At 46.7% G+C, this 22,570-nt stretch overlaps 1 protein-coding gene across 15 annotated transcripts in view; it reads left to right on the top strand.

Moving 5' to 3' along the window:
* The window catches only part of NF2 (NF2, moesin-ezrin-radixin like (MERLIN) tumor suppressor), a 104,285-nt gene that overhangs the window by 28,864 nt on the left and 52,851 nt on the right, over positions 1 to 22,570 (top strand). For all 15 annotated transcript variants that reach the window (XM_084819366.1, XM_084819369.1, XM_084819376.1 and 12 more), the window contains 6 exons: positions 12,309 to 12,377; positions 14,215 to 14,297; positions 16,066 to 16,141; positions 16,546 to 16,680; positions 19,361 to 19,435; positions 22,235 to 22,348. In XM_084819366.1, coding sequence (XP_084675492.1) covers positions 12,309 to 12,377; positions 14,215 to 14,297; positions 16,066 to 16,141; positions 16,546 to 16,680; positions 19,361 to 19,435; positions 22,235 to 22,348 — 552 coding nt within the window. The remainder of the gene's footprint in view (positions 1 to 12,308; positions 12,378 to 14,214; positions 14,298 to 16,065; positions 16,142 to 16,545; positions 16,681 to 19,360; positions 19,436 to 22,234; positions 22,349 to 22,570) is intronic.

Here is a 22,570-nt window from a genome sequence, read left to right as displayed (position 1 = left end):
TGGGGAGGGTATTCCAAAGCTAGGGTGCCAGCACTGAAATGGCTCTGTCTCCTACAGCCACTCGCCACAATGTATTTGGTGGGCATGCAGAGAAGGGACTTCAATATGATTTCTAGAGTCTGGATAAGTACATATGGAGATGCACAACCCTTAAGGGAACCAGATCACAAGTATCAAGGACTTTAAAAGTGAAAACTAACACTTTGAATTCAGCCCAGAAACAGACGGGGAGCCAGTGCACAAAACAAATGATGCACCCAGTCCCAGTTAGCAGTCCTGCAGCTGTATTCCGAAGTAAGAGATGTTTCCACACCGTTTTCACTGGCAGCTCCTCTGATATACAGCTCTCAGAACCAAAAGAGGATGTGGCTGTGGAGGCACCCGTTGATACCTCTCTCACCTCAAGGGCCTCAAACCCAGCAGAACCCCAGGGGAACCTCCCCCCCCCCCCAAGTCTGTAGAAGGTTGCACTGACATCCTCAGATTCTGAGGACTCCATCTGGAGCTACCACCATGCCGCAGTTGCCTCCATGCTGTCACAGCCAAAGGCTTCAAAAGCAAGCAAGGCCCCTTTAAAGGAGAAGGCTTTAGGGAGTCTATGGGAAGATCTAACACAGCCTTCCCCAACTTCGTGCCCTCAAGATGTGTTAGAACGTAAGAAGAGCCATGCTGGATCTGGTCCATCTAGTCCAGCATTCTGTTCACACAGTGGCCATTCAGCTGTTGGCCAGGAACCCACAAGCAGGGCATGAGCGCAACAGCATCCTGGGACTGCAACTGGTATTTGCAGTTATAGGACTGGAGCTATAATTATAGGACTGCAGCTCCCATAATTCCCATAATTATGGGAATTACGGTCCCAATACATCTGGAAGGCGTCAGGCTGGGGAAGGCTGGTCTTGCAGCTTCTAGGAAGCCCAAGTCTTTCTAAGGCTCAGTCTGAGTCTGCCTGTTGGAGCAGCGTACAGACGAGCTTGTCTGGCTTCCAGACCCAGCACAGCTTGGAGCTCTCCCTGGTCCTGTCCTTATCCTGTACCTCCCTCCCTGGGAAACCTGACTTGCCCCAAACTCTGGTAAAGACCTGACCCATAGTGGAATCCTGTAACCCAGACCTCACCAGCACCACAATGCTGAGCCCTTCCCATGGCAGAAGAAGAACAGAACATCAACAGGAGCCACAGCCTGAAACAATACATAGTCCAGCCTGGAGATTATCAGAGCACAGATAAGTAAGCATGCATAACTGGACTATCTCTGCCCAGGTGGCCTACCAGCCAAAATTGGTGAAAGGCACTCTGTGCTACAGAGACCACCTGTGCTTCTTGTGACAATAATGGGTCCAAGAGCACCCCTCAAACTGCAAACCTAATCCATTAAGGGGAGCGCTACCCTATCCAGAACAGGAGAAGCATCACTTGTCTGGACAGATAAACCATCCTCCAACAGTACCCCAAATGGTATAGGAAGCAGCAGTATGACATTGCCACTTTCCATCAGTTTGGATATCCCCATATTCTTTTTCTTTTGAGCTTCAGATGAAGTAATACATGGTTCCCTTCCCCCAGAATGTGTTGAATGTCAAGTTATGTATGGCTTGTGTGACACGCAAGTTGTATGCATTAAGATTTTTCAAGGATAAGGTTTCTAATATGAACTTCTAACAATTTCCGAATAAGACCACAGTGGAAGCAGCGTGGTGGGCCCTTAGATTGTCATTCAGCATATGCCTTGCAAGCTGTTTTAGGTTAATTCTCTGCCTCTCAAAATATATTTCCAGTGACACTCCTGATGGAACAGCAGGTGGCTCACCTATAGCGTACATGACAGTCCTGCTTCTCACACCATCTTGTGATAAAGCTTTGTCATAGAAGACGTGCATGGGACCCTGTGTTTTCACTCTAGTCTCCTTCGATGACCTGCTTTTCTTCAGTTGCAGTTGTAGGGGGAGTAGGGATGTACAGACTGTGTAAAATCCACTCTGTGTTTCGTGGATCGTCAGGTGCCTTTTGTTCTGTCGTCCGCTCACAGATGGATGCTAATTTTTTTCATCATGCGGATTGATACGCAAATAATTACGTAAGAAGTTAAGTAATAATTTACATAGTTTGCTTTAGTGTGTAACCTTTAGTGTATTGTCTCCCATTCCATTCAACTTTTCCTCAGCAGAAACTTGCATATTTTCCTATGAATAAATAGGTGTACATTTTGGGAAAGTAAAAAAAAAAATCTGGAAGTCTGCGGACTCCACGCAGCTGGAGGGGGTGCTCTGCAGCGGATTCCACAGGTCAGATCCTTAGAAATCCAAGCTCATTTTAGTCCGTCTCGAATTTATCCAGCATCCCTAAGGGAGAGTGGTGGTGAATTTGTTCATTGCCTCGCTCTAGCAAATGTTCACAGCTTCTTTGTTCACTGAATTTGTTGCTTCCCTTACCTTCTGCGTCATCTCATCTTTGTTCAAACAAACAAACAAAACACCACTTGTGGTGGTTGAGTTACATGGAAAGATGGTTCTTGGGACATAAATATTGATAAATGATTATTTTTAATGAGCTGTATTTGTTCTGTTTCTTGTGAGCGGTGACTAATGCATTTTATCTTTACCTTAAAATTACGGCATTCCGTATAATGAACTGACTAGCTGACTCTCTTAGCGAGTGTTTACAAAGGGAGTGTATTGTATTGAGCCACCATGTGCTGTCCTGCTATTAGACTGCATGGGTGAGAGCATTCATCTTGTGCTTTTGCAGCCTGAGCATTATGTTCTCAAGCAGGAGATGTGTAGAACGACTTTAATTGGCAAAAAGTCACTTTGCAGAGCAGACGTCACCTGCGCCTACCTGTTGAGCTCAGAAACCATTATTTCTGTGTGCACAGCAGCATACGATTAGATAAGTTTTTTTTTTTCTTGCAAGGGAGCTCTTGCTTGTTCATTTCATCTACTGGCCATATGGTTGGCAATATAATCTTGTCACACACATCCTTGAGAAATTGTAGGCAGGGTTGTTTTATAAATCTGCTCTCCAAGAGTGACTATGCCTCCTTTCTCTGGCAAACACCCGTGCTTCACGTGCCCAGCGCAAAGCATCCCTTTGCTTGTGCCTCTTGCAAAAGCCTAGCACAAAAGGGAGAACCTCCCTTGAGGTGAGACATCAGCGGCGACTACAAATAATAGTTGGCTAGTTTAAGCCAAACCCAAATTAAAGTCACGTTGACTTTAATTGCCAAAAGGTAGCTTTTCCAGAGCAAAATTTGCCCGCTCCTATCAGTTGAGCTCAGAAACTGGGTGTTGAGCAGAGTTTCCTGTGTGAATTGTGGCTTGGAGGTGCTGCAGCTGGAGACCTTACCTTGACTGTCGGATGTGTTCTTCCCTTGGATGCCCTCCATCTTCTGCTTAAGGGCCACAGTCCTGCTTGTGAAGGCTGGTTCACACAGCCCCTGAACCCACTTCGACTCTGACATGTTTATACATCCCAGGTTTGAGATGGAGGCAGACCTGAGTTGGAAGAGTGTCATCAGCCCCTGACTGGCTGAGAATTACTCGGCTGACCTCTTTTTTTCCACATCTGGAAAGAGGTGGCGTAGCCATGAGGGAGCCACTTTCCTGTGTGTGGCTCACTCGGCTGGGCATCTCTTACAAGATCCAGCCATGTGGGGAGGAGCTGATCATGTGCCGAACCTGCCAGGGTGGAAAATGGATGGTTGGGACCTGGGATTGGCCTCTGCCCATGACGCTGAGTCACTTAAATGTTACCGCAGCCACAGATATGAGCAGTTCATGAAAATGTAGCTCCCATGTAGTGAAGAACCCCTACCTTTGTATAAAGGAATGGGCAGGATGGGGGCAGCTTTTGGAGATTGGTCCGAGGAGGAAATATGGCTACCTGGTCTCACTCAGGAGTGTTCATGCTTCCTCAGTACAGTTCTGAGCGTGGGAAGTAGTCATCTCTGGGAACCGCAGAAGATCTGTGAGCAGCATCCCATATACCAGACTGTCTGTGGAGGAGCTGTCTGCGTAATAGCAAAGCTGTTATCCCATCATCCCCTTAAAACTGCAGAATCCATGCACTCCTGTTGTGCTAGTCATGACAGTGCTTACTCTGAGGCTGTCGCAAATGCCAGGGCTCAGCCATGGAACAAGAGGTGGTAACCAAATGCCTCTGAATGCGCACAAGGGCAGATTTATTTCTCCACATATGTATTTATTTGTTACATCCATATGCTGCCTTTCCTCCAGGGAGCCGTACATGATCCTCCTCTTCCTCTCTATCTCATCCTTACAACAACTCTCTGAGGTAGTTTAGGCTGAGAATTAGTGACTGCCCCAAAGTGACCCAGTGAGCGTCATGCCTGGGTGCGGATTTGAACCCAGGTCTCCCGAGTCCCAGTCTAGTACTCTAACCACTACACCATATCTGGGATTAAGGGGCTTGGATACTGGCAAGCCACCCTAGGAATGGATTAACTTGTTTCAGTGCTTAGAATTGTGATCTGGAGCCTGCAGCTCATCCAGCTATCATGAGAGTAAAATATATATCTTTGTTAGCAATAAGAATAATAAATATAGTATCATCAGAGTACATGGCACAGAGTAACATAAGCAAAAGACAGTTCCCTGCCCCGAGGAACTTAAAACCTAAATGTAGAGAGAGGAGAGGGAGAAAACAGAGGGAGGGAGAAGCAAGAGTAACAAAGGTAAAGGCAATCAAATGTTGTTTGGTGTACTTAGATTTTGATACAGTAGTGGATTCACACTAAAGGGTTAAGACTGTTGCACTTGTGTCCTGCTTGTGGTTTCCTGGTTGACAGCTGGTTGGCCACTGTGTGAACAGAACGCTGGACTAGATGGACCCTTGGTCTGATCGAGCAGGGCTCTTCTGATGTTCTTAAGACAAAGACTTCCCCAGAAAGATAGCCCTTCGGCTGTTATAGACAGTACTACCTGTTCTGCAGATTATTATTTAACCTTCCTGCATTGCATTCATGCTACCTTGACTTTTTCCCAGCATTGGATATGTGTTAAAAAGTGCAGCAGATATTAAAAATAATAAGTGCCCTTTCTCAAAGCAATAAGCACACAATTTTGTTCCTTTAAATGTGTGAGTCATCATTGTAAGTGCCTCTGCCTCTTATGGCCCCTTGGATTCTGTGGTATCCTTGCTCCCGCCAGTGTTTTTCTCTCCTCCATCCATTTGTTATTTCTAAAACTAATAAAGCTTTGGTATCTTGAATATAAATGTGAACAAATTTATTTGGTACAAGGAAAACCAGATGTCTGAGTGATCGAAAGACAATCTACAAGTATAAACATAAACATGAATCAGTGTTCGTTCAAGAAGAACCGTTTTCCTGACACTTTTAAAGATGTAATTTAATTGAAAAGCTTTGTGTGTGTTTTTGTCCTAAGAGTTTGCTATATTACTCAAACCAACATTTCTTGAAATATTTATGCTATATTTGCTCCCCCAAATATATAAATATTTGCTCCCCCAAATTTGGAACCCAGTTCCTCATCCAGCCATGTTCTTGGTACATCACTTCTGTGATATTTGTTAAGTATACTCTGAACTCAAAAGTAAGGCTGTCAGTTGATTTAAGGATTATTTTTTAAAAAATGGTTTCCTCTCTGTTTCAGTCAGTCAAGCTTGAATTATTGCAAAAGCTCAGTGAAGGTGCCTTTTTGTGATTCCTGAAGGAAAGTCATCATTTGTCTTTAAGTATGTGATAACTAAACGAAGTTACCACTCATTGTAAGATGGAAAGGTCCCCTCTTAGAAACGTCCCTTTTTGTTGAATCTAGGAACATAAAAGCACAGAATATTCCCCATTGCACTAACATACCAAAGACAAAAATGGCCTCAACGAAAACAAGGCCTTCTAGAGCTGTGGAAAATCTAGCTTGAAAGCTACACTAGCCTGTGTTGGCTGAGTACTGTCAGCTGCAGTTGCCTGTGGCTTTAATCTTTAGAAGAAAAGCCATAGGAGTGTGTGTTGCCCCGGCCGTGGGCTGCTAAAATTTGGAAGTGCTGAGATAATGATAAGCCAGACCCAGGTTTGCTTGCAAGGAGACTTTATTGAGTACTTGCAGCACACAGGCGTACCCAGTGGTGGGGTCAGACAGCTTCTCTGAACCCAAAGCCGTGGGGTAAAATGGGTTTTATACCATACATGTCAGCAGTGAGGCAGCACGACAGCAGCAAGTGTTAATTAGCTTTCATTTGCAACTTTCCCAGCATAGACTAACTGTGCTTGTTCAAAAGGAAAACAACCAGAACTTTCCCAGCACAGACATGTGTAGCTTGGCATAAATAGAGCCTAGGCCCTGATAAGAGACTAGCCTTCATTAGCATGGAACGTGCTGAGGCCGCGCTATTGACCTTTGACTAATCTCACATGCTCGGAAGCCCACTAGCAAGGAAATTGCACTTATAATGAACCTAAGCCAAGCATTATCTCTAGGCCCCTCTAAAACTACAGGTGACTTGGTTACAGGCCTGGGGCCAAAGAGAGTGTCATCCTGAAAATTAAATGGTGTGTTCAGTTTGGATATAAGCAGGTAGGAGAAGCTGTCTTTCATAGTTTGTATTGATCAAATATGGCACAAGGGAGGAGCGTGCCATGAAGTCTATGTGGGAGGAGTCTTCTTCATGAGTCCTGACTTGCTGATCCTTCTTGGGGCTGGTTCATGCTCCAGGCAGCCCCCATCAAGTGGCTTGAGAGTGAGTGGGAGCAGCTACCAGATTCGTGTTGGTGAAAACCAACTCCTCCCTGTGAGGGCTGTGCGTGTGACCACTGCTGTTGGGGCCTCCGCTGCTGCCCCACAACGGTGGTTGTGGCTCGCTTTCACAAATGCCATCTCCCCGCGAGGCTGCCTTCTGGTATCCCTTGCGTACTTTCAAAGCATTTGTGTGAATTCAGCTGTGCTTGCTTCCACTGGAACTCCCCGTCCTTCATCTGGAGTCTTTCTTTAGGTATCCCTGCAATCCAAAGTGAGTGGATGGTGACCAGAGAGAGGGCGCCATTTTGAATCTGTGGCATGCCCACTCTGGGGGAGCTCATCTGGCAGTGGCGGCTGCTTCTGTTAACATCTGCAGCCTGCTTTCCCCACAAGGAGTTCAAGGCGGTATCTGTTTCTCCCTCCCCTCCCCAATTTTATCCTCGCAACTACCTCCTCAGGTGGGCTAGGCTGGGAGGCAGTGACTGGGCTGAGGTCACCCAGTCAGCTTCATTGTTATGTGGGTTTTTGAATCTCAATCTCCCCAGACCAACACTCTAGCCACTACACTACCCTGCACTGTCTCTTGTTGCCAAATGAAGACTTTTTTTTTTAATTTGCCCATGCATTTCAGCATGTTTTCAAACTGATTTTCGTTCTGAATTTAATTCTGATATATGCTGCTCTTTCTATGCTTTTATTTTTGTTTTTGCTGTAATTGTATTATCAAGTATGCTCCCCTGGGAGTTTTATACTGAAAGGCAGCCCAGAGCTTATATGAATACTAAGACATATACCTATTAAAATCCCTCCCCACCCCCACCCACATATCTATGACTGACTCTTGAATTATTCTGATTCATATGTTTAAAATACACAGCCTTACCCATAACTCCTACTTTACCCTTGAATTCTGTATAAGATGGGTGCCAGGAACCATCAATTGATCTTGCTTAGAGTGAAATGAGATGACTCTGGCCATCCTTTGCTTCAGCCATACACTTTTGACGGTGGTTGGGTTCTCCCCAAATGTCTAGTCTCCTACCAAAACCAGCAGAGAGCTGCCGGGTGCTCAGCACCTCCCCAGCTTAGCTTTTGCAGTGTTTCTTGCATGAATTGGAGTCTGAGTCAGATGCTGATTGGGCACTTCCTGTTACATCTGTTCTGGTTCCAGATTTGGCACTTCTGTCTTGAAGACCCCCTCCCACAATCTTGTGTGAGCCACAGAGTGGCTTTGCTGCCAAGAGGATGTGTGTGTGTGCTGCTTGTGGGTGCCAATTGTGAGCTCTGGCATTTTTGCACAAACTTTTAAATAGAGGCTGATTGAGAGTGACTCCTGGCCTCCCATCTTTGCTCTATTCTTATCATTTGCTAACCACCCCCATTGCAGGCTTTTAAGAGCAAACTGGATTTCTCCGGTGGCGGTCTGAACGCGGCCGACTTTAATTGGATGTGCGGCGGCAGCTGGAGGAGAGATGTGGGTCAGCCCCAGGGTCTGGTGGAAACTCCCCAATTTGTGAGCTTGCGCCTGAAGCTGTCGGGAGCCGTCCCACTCTCTGGCTGGCAGATGCGACGCAAATAGAGCCTGGCGCAGCTCTGCGGGCTCCCTGCTGGATCTCCTTGGACGGAATTCTACCTTTCTAAACTCCCTGGAAATAGGCACCCCTGTGATGTGTCATTTAAAGCCTTCTTCTTGATACTTTGTTGTTTATTCACTCAGTCGCTTCCGACTCTTCGTGACTTCATGGACCAGCCCACGCCAGAGCTTCCTGTCAGCCGTCGCCACCCCCAGCTCCCCCAAGGTCGAGTCCATCACCTCCAGAATATCATCCATCCATCTTACCCTTGGTCGGCCCCTCTTCCTTTTGCCTTCCACTTTCCCTAGTATCAGCATCTTCTCCAGGGTATCCTGTCTTCTCATGATGTGGCCAGAGTACTTCAGTTTTGCCTTTCACATCCTTCCCTCAAGTGAGCAGTCTGGCTTTACTTCCTGGAGTATGGACTGGTTTGGTCTTCTTGCAGTCCAAGGCGCTCTCAGAATTTTCCTCCAGCACCACAGTTCAAAAGCATCTCTTCCTTCGCTCAGCCTTCCTTATGGTCCAGCTCTCGCAGCCATAGGTTACTACGGGGAATACCATTGCTTTAACTATGCGGACCTTTGTGGAATTGCTTTTCCTTTACTCAGGCACAAGCAAGAGGGTGGGAAGGATGTGTTGTTGTCGCCTTCCCTCCTTCCTGGATCCACATTCATTTTGTTGTTTAGGATGATGGTGATGATTACATGTATATCCCACCTTTTTCCACTTCAAGGGAACCCAAGGGAAGCTCACATGGTCCTTCTCCTCTCCATGTTATCCTCACAACAACCCTGTGAAGTAGGTTATTCTGATAGTCTTTGGCCCAAAGTTACCCAGTGAGTTCCATGGTTGTGTGGTCTCCCCAGTCCAGCACTGTGGAACATGGGCTTCCTCTGGGAGCCTGGTAGCACAGACCCACATGCTTTATTTGCCAGGGGCCAGTGCAGGCATGAGGCATCATTGTGTCCAGAGGGGCAGGTTCCTCAATACCTGATCTTCCACGGGGGACAAAAGTCTCTGACCCAGTTGTAGCATGGCTAAGCAGTTCTGTGGAAGTCCAGGAGAAAAAGTCACCCCTGTGATTTGTCATTTAAAACCTTCCTGTTCTTGATACAAGCTTAATGGAATTGCTTTTCCTTTCCTTGGGCACAAGCAAGAGGGTGGGAAGGACGTGTCTCCCCCCACATCCCCATTCTCAGTTGTTTGGGATAATGATAATGATTACATTTATATCCTGCCTTTTTTCCGCTTGCAAGGAACCCAAGGCAGCTTTCATGACCCTCCTCCTCCCCATGGTATCCTTAACAACAACCCTGTGAGGTAGCTTAGGCTGAGAGTCAAGTCACTGGCCCAAAGTCACCCAGTGAGCATCATGGCCAGGCAGGGACTAGAATCCAAATCTCCCGATTCCCGGTACAACATTCTAACCACTATGCCACACTAGCTTTCCATCTGAGTCAAGTCCACATGAGGAACATGGAGATGGAGGACATCTTGCATCCTGGGGCTAATTACTGAAGGAAATCACGTCTTGGCTTCATAAATGGCTGATGGCAGGACGTTGCGGTTCTTGCATCGATAGCCAAAATGAAATCAAAATGTTTCCGGTATATATCGCTTATAAATAATTCTCCCTTATATCACCTGCTTGGAGGGGCCTGTTACGTGCCCCTTTGTATAGTGCCCCTTTGGCAATGTGTTACAGGAGGAGCTGCCCCGAATTCTCAATACCTAAAGTGATTGTTTCACTGGGTTTCTCGTTATTTGAAGGGTATCGGCACAAAATGATGATCATATGAACTAATGTGCATAATGATTCAGTGCTATTTAGTGACCCAATTTAGGTAAAAGATCTTTTGGCAGCCAGACAGATTGCTGTCTGAACTTTTTCCCACTGCCCATCTAAATCTTGCTTGCAAGGAAAGTCTTTCATGTCAATGGCCAAAATGCATTAACTGGAATCCACATGAGAGGGACTGGAACTGTTGCCATCTGTCTGCTGCATACAGTAAGGTGCCTCTTTTGCGTATTTCTTAACCAGCAGGTCAGGGCCAGCATTAAAGGTCAGCATGGTTGGGCACCTGCCAAAGTCCGACACCCCAGCAGGGGCCCACTGACAAGAGCCCCCTGGAGCTGAGCCTCCTCTTCCCCAGTGCAGCTTGCTTTGTTCACCTGCCTCTCGCTCTGGCCCAGACAACGGTGGTGGTGAGAAGGAGCAGCAGTAGATGCTGCGGCCTCCTTGCTCACTGGATCTCTGCCTGTCAAGCAAGCAAGTGGTGGCAATGATGAGAAAGAGGAGAGGTGCAATTGCAGCAGGTGACATAAGAACATAAGAAGAGCCCTGCTGGATCAGACCAAGGGTCCATCTAGTCCAGCATTCTGTTCACACAGTGGCCAACCAGCTGCCCACAGGAAGCCCACAAGCAGGACATGAGTGCAACAGCACCCTCCCGCCCATGTTCCCCAGCAACTGGTGTACATAGGCAGTGGGTGGCGAGAAGGTAGGCTCACTGAGGGAGGGGGCCAATTGAAGGTGATTTGCCCAAGGGCCCTCAAAAACTGAGAGCTGGCACTGCAACAGGTTTTGGTCTCATGAAACTTTTATTTGAACCGCTTTCTTTGTCGGGGTCAAACAAGTGTCAGAATCTAAACTGGGAAGCTCTCTAGCTCCAGGATTCCTGGAACTGGAATCTGGAGACTCAAGTACAGCAGGAAGAAGGCAGACCGTTCCACTGGCCAGGTAAAGGAGGAAGGCCAGGCTCCCAATTTTGATATTAGGACTGGCCAATCCAGCGGCCTCACACTTTGGGCCGTTGGCAGGGGCTTCTGTTGCACTTCTCTGTTCACTTTGGAACCTTAAGGAGCTCTGAGGCTTCAGCCCAGACGAGCTCGAGCCCTGAAGCTTCCAGTTTGTTCATTTGTTTGTTTAAAATATTTTTACCATGCCAGGTCAACATCCGCAAGGAGCTTTAACTGAGAAGTGAAAGGGCAGCTTCTTGGGCTGGTCCCCACTTTTGATGTCTTCCAGTCCTCCCCCTGCACTCTTCAAAGTCAGTCTAGATTCAGCGCAGTTACCTCCCTTTCGTTAATTCTCGGGGTTCCTGGTTCTATGTAGTCCTGCAGGGCTTACATGTTCCATCTCCCACAGATTCCATTAATTTTCCAAAGATCCACTGAAAAACCTATCGTTGCCAGCTCATTTTCTCAGACTCCAGGTTTCACAACCATACCATAAATACTGGCGTGACACGAACTGCCCAGCTTTTATTTCATAGGCATAAAAGTGTGTAAGTGGTAGCCTGTGAAACCTGCAAAGCTCAGTAGGATTTCAAGGCAACAGGGTTTCAGTGCCTAGCCGAGTGCCTGCCCTCTCCCCATAATTAACAGAAACAGAATACATTATACAATAGAATGTATGTATCGTTAATTTGTGTAACCTATATGAGTTGCAGAACACAGCTTTTCTTATTCCAGGATTCTGGTTAGCTGGGGAAGACAGTGGATGGGTTTTGGGGCCATCACTGTTGTTTTATATTTTGTTCTTAAAACCAGTACAGATCTTAATAATAAATATTAGGACGATGGTTATCTTGGAACTGAATTTCAGGTTGTTTAAGGGCAGAGTACATGCAATGAATATGAACTTGAGCACGCTCCGGGAGAGAGCGCAGGACAGGAAGGCCTGGCGTGCTATGGTCCATGGGGTCACGAAGAGTCAGACACGACTGAACAACAACAACAACAACAGCAGGTTCTAGTCTTAAGGGTTCTTTGAGGGGCGAGAGAAGACGCAGAAAGCTTTCAGAAAAAGAAGATGACTGCATTGACCTTGCCACAGACAAAGAGAAGGGTTAAACCACCCTGTGCTGCCCAGAACAGAGGAGAGAACTGTCAGAGGCATGATGCAGATGGGTCAGCAAGGAGCTTGCACTTCACCTAACAGCCGTCTATGGCTCTGTGAACTGGTGCCGAGTCATATGACGCTAGTTCTAACTCTACAAATCCCCGTGTCTTTGCAGTTTGGAGATTACGACCCCACTGTTCACAAGCGTGGCTTCTTGGCCCAAGAGGAGTTGCTTCCGAAACGGGTAAGGATCTTGCTTGCTCAGCTGGATGTGAAGGGGTTGGAGCTCAGTGGGGTTGGTCCCTACCATCACCAGGTGGAGGCGGGAGAGACTCCTGTCTGAAAGTCTGGAGAGCTGCTGCTAGATAGTGCAGATCAGCCTTCCAAAACCTGGGCCCCTCCAAATGCGCTGGATCACAACATCCATCAACCCCAGCCAACAGGGCCAATGATCAGGGATGATGGGAGTTGTAGTCCAAAACATCAGGAGGAACCCTTCTTGGGGAAGACAGTTAGCCAGACGGACCAATGGTCCGACTGTATAAGGCAGTTTCCTAGGTTCCTCGTGTGTAGGATGACCATTAAATAAATATTAGAACTTTTGAATTGCCTTTCTCCAGAAATGGTGCTTTCCAGACTGGTGTCCCCAGCTCTGCTAATATAACAACCATGATTTGGCTCATCCTTTGTCTGCTTCACAAAGGTTCTTGAATGGCAACAGAAATGGGGAGATACTTCCTCCACTCTTGGAGCATCTTTTTCTTTGTTTCTTTAGCACAGGGAGTGCAAATGGTGCAACCCGCCAAGCCATTTCTGGTGGGTCACCAGACACCTTCGGCAGCAGGGCCTGGGGTTTCCCATGATAGTGCTAGCAAGTGAACCCCTTCCTTATCTCTCATCCCTCATCAGAGATAAGGGATTCCCTTGCTTATCTCAGATTTCAGTGGGAGAGCAGAGGGAAGGGAAGGGTTTTTCTGGCTAGCACTAGCCAGGCTTGTGTGTATGCTCATTGGGGGCGGTGGGGCAGTGGTGCATGTGTGAGTGTGTGTGTGGTTCCCTGGCCCTACCCAGTGCAGGCTTTGGAACCAAAAAGGTAGTGCATCCCTGCTCTTTTAGGGCCTAAAGAATCCCAAGATTCTGTCTGTCTGGGCAAATAATGTAATGATCTGTAAGTCAATAAACAGGTAGAGGCTTCTCTCATTACTTTTTTTGATGCAAAGGTTAACACTTGTGTTGGGAAAGGTTGCTATGTCCAAATGCTCATGCAGCCATCTTTCTGATTCAGTTACATGGATTGGGAAGCTAGGCAGCTGCGGCCAAGAGAGAATAACAGCACACAGGGGGCAGTCCTAGTCCTACAACTCCCAGCATGCCCCAGGGAATTGTAGGACTTCTTTCTGTCTAAACAGGCATAGCATTGCTCCCTGGGCGAGTGTAACATATGCACGATAATGTAAATGTTTGTGTTTGACTTGTAAAATGTTACCCAGCTAAGTTAGAGTTGATGGAATGTGAGTGTGTGAGTGAAGGGGGGGGGGGGGCTTGTGAGTGAGAGAATTCTAAGGAGTTTAAAATGGAGAGAACAGAAGGTTTAACAGTCGGAGAGGGTAGAGGGAATCAGGAAATGTACATCTAGTGAGGAGGGTGGGTGGGAGAAGGGTTTGAAGGGGTAGATAGGTTAGGACTAAGTATAGGATGATTAAATGATAACCTATATAACTCTTCTTGCATTTAATAACATTTTAGTTGTTGTATATACAACCCCATGTGCTGGTTTAATTTATTAACACTACCAAATAGAAAAGTCTATTTTTCCTGTTACTGCTCCTGTATTGGTGAAAGGAAACCAGTGAACCTATTGGGTGTCTCCTTGACACAAAGTAAAAGGGCTGAAGCTTTGAGATGCAGTGAGGACAACTGGCCAAAGCAGAGGCAGACGTCCAGGAATGTCACAGTGAGATTCATGCTTGAGGAGGAATTTCTAACCTGGTCTAACTCTGACCAATAGATTGCACTGGTCCTTTTTGAAGGAAGACAAGGTTGGGCTGAGCGGCGCTTCCTCCATTATGTCTCACTTCCAGGTGATCAACCTGTACCAGATGACCCCAGAAATGTGGGAAGAAAGAATCACTGCCTGGTATGGCCAACATCGAGGCAGAGCCAGGTGAGTCCCTTAAGGAAAGCCACCGTGTTGGTGGTGGCTGATGTATCTCAGTGGACTGGCTTTAGCCCCATTCATACAATGCACAGCTATGTGGAAGCCGCTTCCCTTTGGCACGATCCCACATAACTGTGGTATGTGTGTGAGCTGCACAACAGCATGGGCAGGTCAGATCATGTAGATCTCACCTGAGCACCGCCCCACAAGGAAGGAGGGAGACCATCTGGTAGAAAAGGCCCATGTAGTCAGCCTGTCTTTACAGTAGCCCTGTCCTCACACCATCTGGGATTGCATCATAGGTAAATTGCTCTCATGCAGAGGTAGGTGTGTATGTGTGTGTGTGTGTGTGTGTGTGTGAGGGAGGGAGGAGCTTTGGTGATGCATGATGGGGGGAAGGGGTGTCTTCTTGGCAGTACGTATGTCCACAGGGATCCTAGAGCTTTTCTAAAAAAACAAGGAGGATCTAAAAGACAGCTGTAAAAGCCAAACAAAAGAAAACCAACAGCTGCAAGGTTTAATACCCAATATATTTGTGTGCTGATATGTTCTGAGAGATTACTCTTTGTCATGGGCAGATGAAACATGTGATGCAAGGAATTCTTTAAAAGCTAATCCGCATCTCTGTAACTTCTCTGTGATTACAAAGACTTCTCTGTGTGACGGAACAGACAACATCACATGGATCACCCCCTCATTACAAGAGTATTTCACCAGCTCCAGGCTCTGCAAACTAGATGGGTAAAGTAAGCAGCCTGCTTACTAGGTTCTGTGTATGCCATACAGTGTTGGCTATATATATTTCACATCTTCTACAATGCCATATGACTTTTGAACCTGTGGCGTTGCACCTTTTTATGTGGTGTAAATCATCATTTGAGAGTGTGAGTTTGTTTTGTCCTCTGTTTGCCATCTTGTTTCTGATCTTTTATTTATTACATTTATATCTTGCCTTTCCCCCCTCCTTAAGGAACCTAAGGCGGCGTACATAGCCCTCCTCCTCTCCATTTTATCCTCACAACAACAACCCTGTGAGGTAGGTTAGGCTGAGAGTTTGTGACTGGCCCAAAGTCACCCAGTGAGCTTCTATGGCTGAGTGGAGACTAGAACCCGGATCTCCCGGCTCCCAGTCCAGCACTCTCGCCACCACACCACACTGGCTGATTCCACTGATTAGGGAATGATGTAAAAGTCAGTTATGTTGATGAACTAGAGAAGGATTCGTGCAGGAGTCCTGTAGAGCTGGAAGTCTCTAGGACAGCCTTCCCCAACCTAGTGCCCTCCAGATCCTTTGGACTATAGTACCCATCAGCCCCAGCCAGCATGACCAATGGTCTGGGCTGATGGGAGTTATAGTCTAAAACGTCAAGTGGGCACCAGATTGGAGAAGGCTGCTCTAGGATAAGGCATTTCTTGTACTGGAGGCAAACATAGAAGATGTCTAACTTCTCAGTTCCCCTTATTTCACTCCACTTCCATTCCTCCTTGTGATACAACAGTGGCTAACTCTTCCTTTTCACTAAGCGTGTTCTCCTGCAGATCTGAACTTTAGGGTGTTTGAGAAGGGGTTTTGTTCTCTTTCTCTAGCTGTGTTTCCGTTTTAGTAGACATTCTGATGCAGTAAACCTGCCAGATGAGATTTGCTGTAGATCTGTGTTGATCTTGCTTGTAAACAAAGTTTTAATGCCTTGGAATGATCCTGGCTCTGGAATGTAATACACCTGTGAAGCTGCGAACCTGTTTTACTGTGGTCCTCCCTCCCTCCATCTTACAGCGATGAAGCTGAAATGGAGTACCTGAAGATAGCCCAGGACCTAGAGATGTATGGTGTGAACTACTTCACCATTCGGGTAAGGTCTCAGGTTTGTTCTTTTGAAGGGAAAAGTGAGGACGGATTCTGTGCTTTAGGCCGTTTTGCTAAAAGTTGTTCCAATATTGCAGAGGAGAGTTTTATGCAGAGCCTTTGCTGTACTGGCAGCTTTCCTGTTGTAGCTTCACCTGCAACCAGAAAGGGCCATTGAGAGGTTTCCCAAGGGGGATGAATGAGTCATTGCCACTGCAGTTCATGCTGCCTGGGAATGCTTGAATGCTCTCCTCTCTGCTCCCCCCCCCCACACCCCCTTTGGCCGGGTTGATGCAGCAGAACCGTTGGGCCGATGATAGAATTAGGTGAATAGAATCTTTGCATCAGATCTGCGGTGCAGATTCCAATGGAAATGACATGTTCTTTTGTTTTTGTGTTCTTTCCTTTTAGAATAAGAAGGGAACTGAGCTATTGCTTGGGGTTGATGCCTTGGGTCTCCACATATATGATCCAGAAAACAAGCTGACCCCCAAAATTTCCTTCCCATGGAACGAGATTCGGAATGTTTCTTACAGTGATAAGGAGGTGGGCATGCTCCCTCTTCCCTCTGGTGCCTCTGGACAGAAGCTGAATAAGCAGTAATGGGTTAGGGTCTTTCTTTCATTCCTGCTTGGCTAGGATTATTCTGGCCAACGTTTCATCGGGTCTAGTGAAGAGTTCTCAACTCTAGGCCAGCGTTCCCCAATGTTTATCTTTCACCCTCACTAGATAATGTTTACACATTATCTAATGAGGTTAAAGGGCTTAAAATGTTCCACCATTTACTTTTATTCCTGAATCCTTAAGTAATTAGCTCTTGATGGTCTCTTTAAAAAACATTCATTTGGCCATGGTGGCTGGGCTGGGAACTCTAGTCTAATACATCTGGAGGGCAGCGGGTTGGGGAAGGCAGCTCTAGGGCTTGCGCACGCATGCACGTATTTGTTAAAAGCAAGAAAGAATAGAAGTGAAATTCCTGCCTCTGAGGGCCTTGGACTGTGGTTTGTGTAAAGTGGGTGGGGCATGGAATGGACGGAGCAAAATGCCTGATGGAAAGGGATGGCGGTTGGTGCTAGAGAAGAGGATGGGAAGGAGGAGAGCTGCGAAGGAAATTCAGGGAAACCAGCAGTGTCGTGAAGAAGAGAAAGGAACAGACAAAGCCACGTTCAGCTAGAAGAAGAGCGAACATCCACAACAGACTGGCAACGAAAGACTAAAGGAGCTGGGGCAAGCCACTCTTGTTGGCCTAGCAAATGTAGCGCTGAACTTTGCAGCGAACTGCGGCCTAAAGTTCAGAGCTGTTGGCTTATAGTTCTATTAAGCATTTTCTTAATATCCTTATTTACCAAACTTTTCTAAAGTTCAGTAACTACTGTTAAATACCTATTTTGTTTGGCTCTGGAGTGATTGCAATCTGCCCCTCCTCATCCTATTTATAGAAACCTGAAACATTACAGAAGCTGTCAGCCCTGGAGCTATTTCTTATGTGCTTTTTACAGAACCCTTTGACACACAGTTTTGAAATGAAAATTGCCCTGGTGTGTTTGGCCCAGCAGACTGAGAGTTTATCGATTGCGAAAGCCTGCCCTGCCAGGTCTCTGCACTGGCCTTTAATTGCCCTTCTCACTGTGCTTATGCGTAATGAGAGCCTTTGGATCCGATCTATCCAGCTGCACTGCACAGAATTCCTGCATTTCCTGGGCTTTGCAGTTAGTAAAAAAACAGGGACCAGATTTTACTATGAATAGAGAATCCTTCCTACCTCAGTGTATTGGAAAATATTGACCAAATTTTTTTTTCTTTAAGACTGGTACAAATAGTGGTTTGCAGAATAAATTAGCATTTTGGGGGGTGGAGTGAATAATATTTAGGCATTATCTGCTGAGGGCAAAGGGCGTAAAATGTTCCACTTCAGTTACTTTTATTCCTGAAGCCTTAAGTAATTAGCTCTTGATAGTTTCTTTACATTTTTTAAAAAATTTGGATAAATAATCCTATTACTTTTTTTTGAACCACAAGACATTTTGCTGCCTACGCACAGCTCTTCTGAGTTTAAGTTTTCCAACTGCGCCATTCCTTCAGGAATTGAGAGCCCAAGCTCTTGTCTGCCAGGCCTCAAACATAATAGACTGTAATAGACCTGCCCTTTGAGGGAAAGATCTGTCATCTTTTATTGTGTCAATAATCCTTGTAATAAGGTGGCCACAAGTGAGATCTGACATGATAGTAAGCAGGCTTAATGGTGGCATGGGACAGTGCTGACACATCAGAGGTGTTTAATCTAGTGCAGTACTTATCAAGTGTTCGCCTGGACCTGGGATGATCCTCGCTCACCCCATTGCTGGCAGCAAGCTCAGGGACTTTTTGCAAGAGCTGGAATCTAAGCTGGCATGTCACACTCTCTCTCTAGGCTGCCAGCTCAGCCGACAAAACAAAACAACAGCCCTTTGCTAATGTGAGCTGTGCTGACCCTCCCTCCAGGCCTTGATAAATACACCCCCACCCCCCAAGTGTAGTTTTTGGGCAGGAAATTGCTGGTTGTAGCTTTCTCTGTGTATTCCTGGGGAGGAAAGGATGAAGGAGTGAATCTCCCAACTGGCCACCTCACAGAACAATTTAATTTCACTGCAGCTGTGGTGGCTACCAGTTTGGTTCCAGGCTTGTTCACACCCGTCCCGCAACGGCCTTCCCCTTTGCGCTTACTGATGTTGCAAATTGGCTTTGCTTTGGGATCTAGTTTGTTGGCACCTGAAAGTATACAAAGACCTGCAAGGCACTGAACTTCCCCAACCCTCAGGGGACTGGTTGTCCCTTGATTTGATTCTGCTTTGGCAGTCAGCCAGAAAATAAACCTCAGATGCGCTCCTCATTTAGGGGAAGGAACGTAGCTCGGTCACAAAGCATGTGCTTTGCATGCCAAAGGTCCTAGGTTCAACACCTGGCACCAGCATCTCCAAATAGGGCCGGGAAAGACACTTGTCTGGAGCTACAGAGAGCCGCTACCAGTCAGTGTAGAAAAGTACTGGGCTACATGCACCGATGGTCTGACATAGCACAAGGTAGCTTCCCATATTCCTCTCTAACGCTCCCATTATTTTTTAGCTATCATGCAGTATCCTCTTCTGCTGTTAGCATTGTTAGTTAGCATTGTTAGTTAGCATTGTTAGTTAGCATTGTTACTACTGTCAGTATTTTAAATCAGTCTGAACTTCTGCCTCCCTTACAGTTTACAATAAAGCCTCTGGACAAAAAAATTGACGTCTTCAAATTCAACTCCTCCAAGCTGCGTGTGAATAAACTGGTAGGTGCAGAGATGGAGTGGCATTAGTGATGCTGTCTGCTGAGCAATGAGGCAGGCATTCTCCCAAGGCAGCCATTCACAAACTCTGTGGTAGGAAATGCTACTGTGCTGCAAAAGACAAATAGCTGAAAGCTCCGGAGAGCCCCCAAAACTTGCGGGTTCCTACAGACCTGGAGAGCTGCTGCCAAGCCTGTATGATGATACTGAACTACATGAACCAAAGGTAGCTTCATATGCTCCCAGCTGAAATGAAGCTCCAGTATGTGTAACTTTATGAATCATGCTCATCTCTTGTCTCTTCCCCCACCCCCCAGATTATTATCCTTGCCTTGACTTCCCTCCTGTGCTGTTTTCCACCCACAGTCTAACTGTAAACTCCACCCAGCAGAATCCTGTTTTCTGTTGGTTACTTTATAAAACACCACATATGACTGTGGCTCAGTGGTAGAGCCCCCACTTTGCATGCAGTAGGTTTCAGGTTTGATCCCCAGCATCTCCAGGTAGAGCTGGAAAAACTCCTGCCTGAAACCCTGGAGAGCCGCTGCCAATCAGTGTCCACAGTAGTGGGCTAGGTGAACCAAGGGCCTGACTCAGTATAAGGTCGCTTTCTGTGTTCCCACTGGCTCATACAAGAAATGGACTGCAGGAACAGTCTAATATGGAGTAGGCATGAGTCTAATAAGGAGTAGGTACTGCCCAACTGTGGCCACACACCTCCCTTTCAAGGAATATTCTGAGGGATTTGATGGTGGTTCTCTAAATATTTGTGAGTGGCTCTTTATCTTGCATGAAAGGCCAGCATGACAGGGAACAAGCCACAGTTTCAGCAACCGCAGCAGCAGGGCTTTGTTTGATTAGCTGGTAGATCCCACTGAGAAATTGGTCTCTTGGAGAGTGTGGAAAGCAACAAGGTCTTTGGGAAAACATTTCCTCCAGGGCCTCCATTGTTTTCCTTACTCAGAACTGTGATTGCACCTGCTTATCAGCATTCAAAAGCCTCATTGGTGGGACTTCTTCTCATTTCTCCTGTTTTACCCAGAGTTTTCATGAGCTCACCCATGAATGAGTTTAACATTTTATGTAAAGCAGGAGTCCCCAACCTTTTTGGACCCGTGGGCACATTGGGAATTTGAGAAACAGTTGTGGGCACCGCCATAAAATGGCTCCCACAGAGGATGTGGCTAGTCACATAATGGTGGCCATGGGGGCCTGGCTAGTCAAAAGTGAGCTAAAGGGGTGGGAGGAGAGAGAAATCGCAAAGCTAGAGGCTGGGAGGGTGGGGAAAACAGCATGGTAGAGGGGCGAGAAAGAGCAAGGCTAGAGGCTAGAAAGGGAGAGAAAGACAGCGGCTAGGGATGGAGAAGGGAGAGAAATAGCGAGGCTAGAGCCAGAGAGTGGGGAGAGAGAGACCAAAGGGAAAAGGGATGTATGGGAGGGAAAAGACTGGGCAGGGCCAGGGAGCAACTCTTCTCTGCTTGCCCACCAACAGCTGATCTGCAGCAGGTGCAGGAACAGGAAGGAGAGCCTGGCACCTTAATGTTTTTCAAGGTTTTTCTTTACAATAATTTTTTGAAGGAGGCAGGAGTGGAGAGCTTCATGGGCACTGTTGGAGGGCCCCGTGGGCGCCGTGGCACCCGTGGGCGCCGCTTTGGGGACCCCTGAGGTAAAGTATTGACCCATGCCACTGGAGATGGCTAATTTGCCCACTCTTCCAGACACCTTGGGTGGCAGTAGTATAGAACTCTGGAGAACGTTCAACTGGAGGATTATCCTGAGCCAGAGCCTTAATTGCTCCTGCTGTCTGTTATTGCCAAGGGAACTGACTGTCTGAACTAAGTCATTCCCTTGAGCTGCCAGTGGGTTGTTGATTTTTGCCTGCCAAGGGGCATCTGAAAACCCTGCAAGCAAGCTAGGGCCTAATTTTCAAGAGTTTTCTTTAAAGGCATCTGAATAAGTGAAAAGAATTATGGGATTACCAGGAATGGGTGCTTCCTTCCCCCTTCAGTGGAAAAGGCTATGTTGCTCAGTGGTAGAATGCACGCTTTGCAGGCAAAAGGTCCCAGATTCAATCCCCAGCATCTCCAGAAAGGACTGGGGAAAAAGACCCCTGACTGAAACCCTGGAGAACTTCTGGCAGTCAGTATAGACAGTACTGAACTAGAGGGGCCAATGGGTTGACTTGGTATGAGGCAGCCTCCTGTGTTCCTACGATAAAATCTATGTGGGAATGTGAGACTGGTCTAGCCATCACAGGTGCCATGTGGAGGCCCCCTTAAACTGTTCTCCATGCCACCACTTATTGGAGGACAATTTCTGTGGTGTAGTGGTTAGAATGTTGGATCGAGACTTGGGAGATCCGGGTTCTAGTCTCCACTCGGCCATGAAGCTCACTGGATGACTTTGGGGCAGTCACTGACTCTCAGCCAAACTTATCTCATAGGGTTGTTGTGAGGATAAAATGGAGAGGAGGAGGAAGATCTTGTACACCAGCCTTCCTCCCCCTAGTACCCTCCAGATGTTTTGGACTTCAACTCCCATCAACCCTAGCCACCATGGGCAATGGTCAAGAATTCTGGGAGTCATAGTCCAAAACATCTCTAGGGCAGCATGTTGGGGAAGGCTAATGTAGACTGCCTTGGGCTCCTTGGTGGAAAGGCGGGATATAAATGAAACACAAAAATAATGGAAACTCTCCGCTTGCCATGCAGTTCTATGAGATAGATGGGAGAAAAGTACTATTCAAATGCTGTGTGGTGTTAAAGACGTCATCCAACCTCCTCTTCTTTTTGGCTGGAACAGATCCTTCAGCTGTGCATTGGGAACCATGACCTGTTCATGAGGAGGAGAAAAGCTGATTCCCTTGAAGTCCAGCAGATGAAAGCCCAGGCCAGGGAAGAGAAGGCCAGGAAACAGGTGAGAGAAGATTTGATTTTTATAAGCATCCAGTTGAATTACCCAGAAACTGCTCGCACAGAAGTGTTACAGAGAATGTCTGAACTTTGGTGAATGTTGGCATTCCCATGCGGGAGATGGCTATCAGAGACAAATTTTGCAAATATCCCAAACTGAGAAACACTGCAGAATGTTGACAGTCACTTAGAAGTGATTGTGTTTGAGAAATCTGTCTTTTAAGAC

The sequence above is a fragment of the Heloderma suspectum genome, chromosome 13 (genome assembly GCF_057233095.1).
Source record: "Heloderma suspectum isolate Gila_16-S chromosome 13, 16-S_ref, whole genome shotgun sequence".
Lineage (NCBI taxonomy): Eukaryota > Metazoa > Chordata > Lepidosauria > Squamata > Helodermatidae > Heloderma > Heloderma suspectum.
Note: the sequence above shows the minus strand (reverse complement) of the source record. Positions and strands in the feature narration are given on the sequence as shown.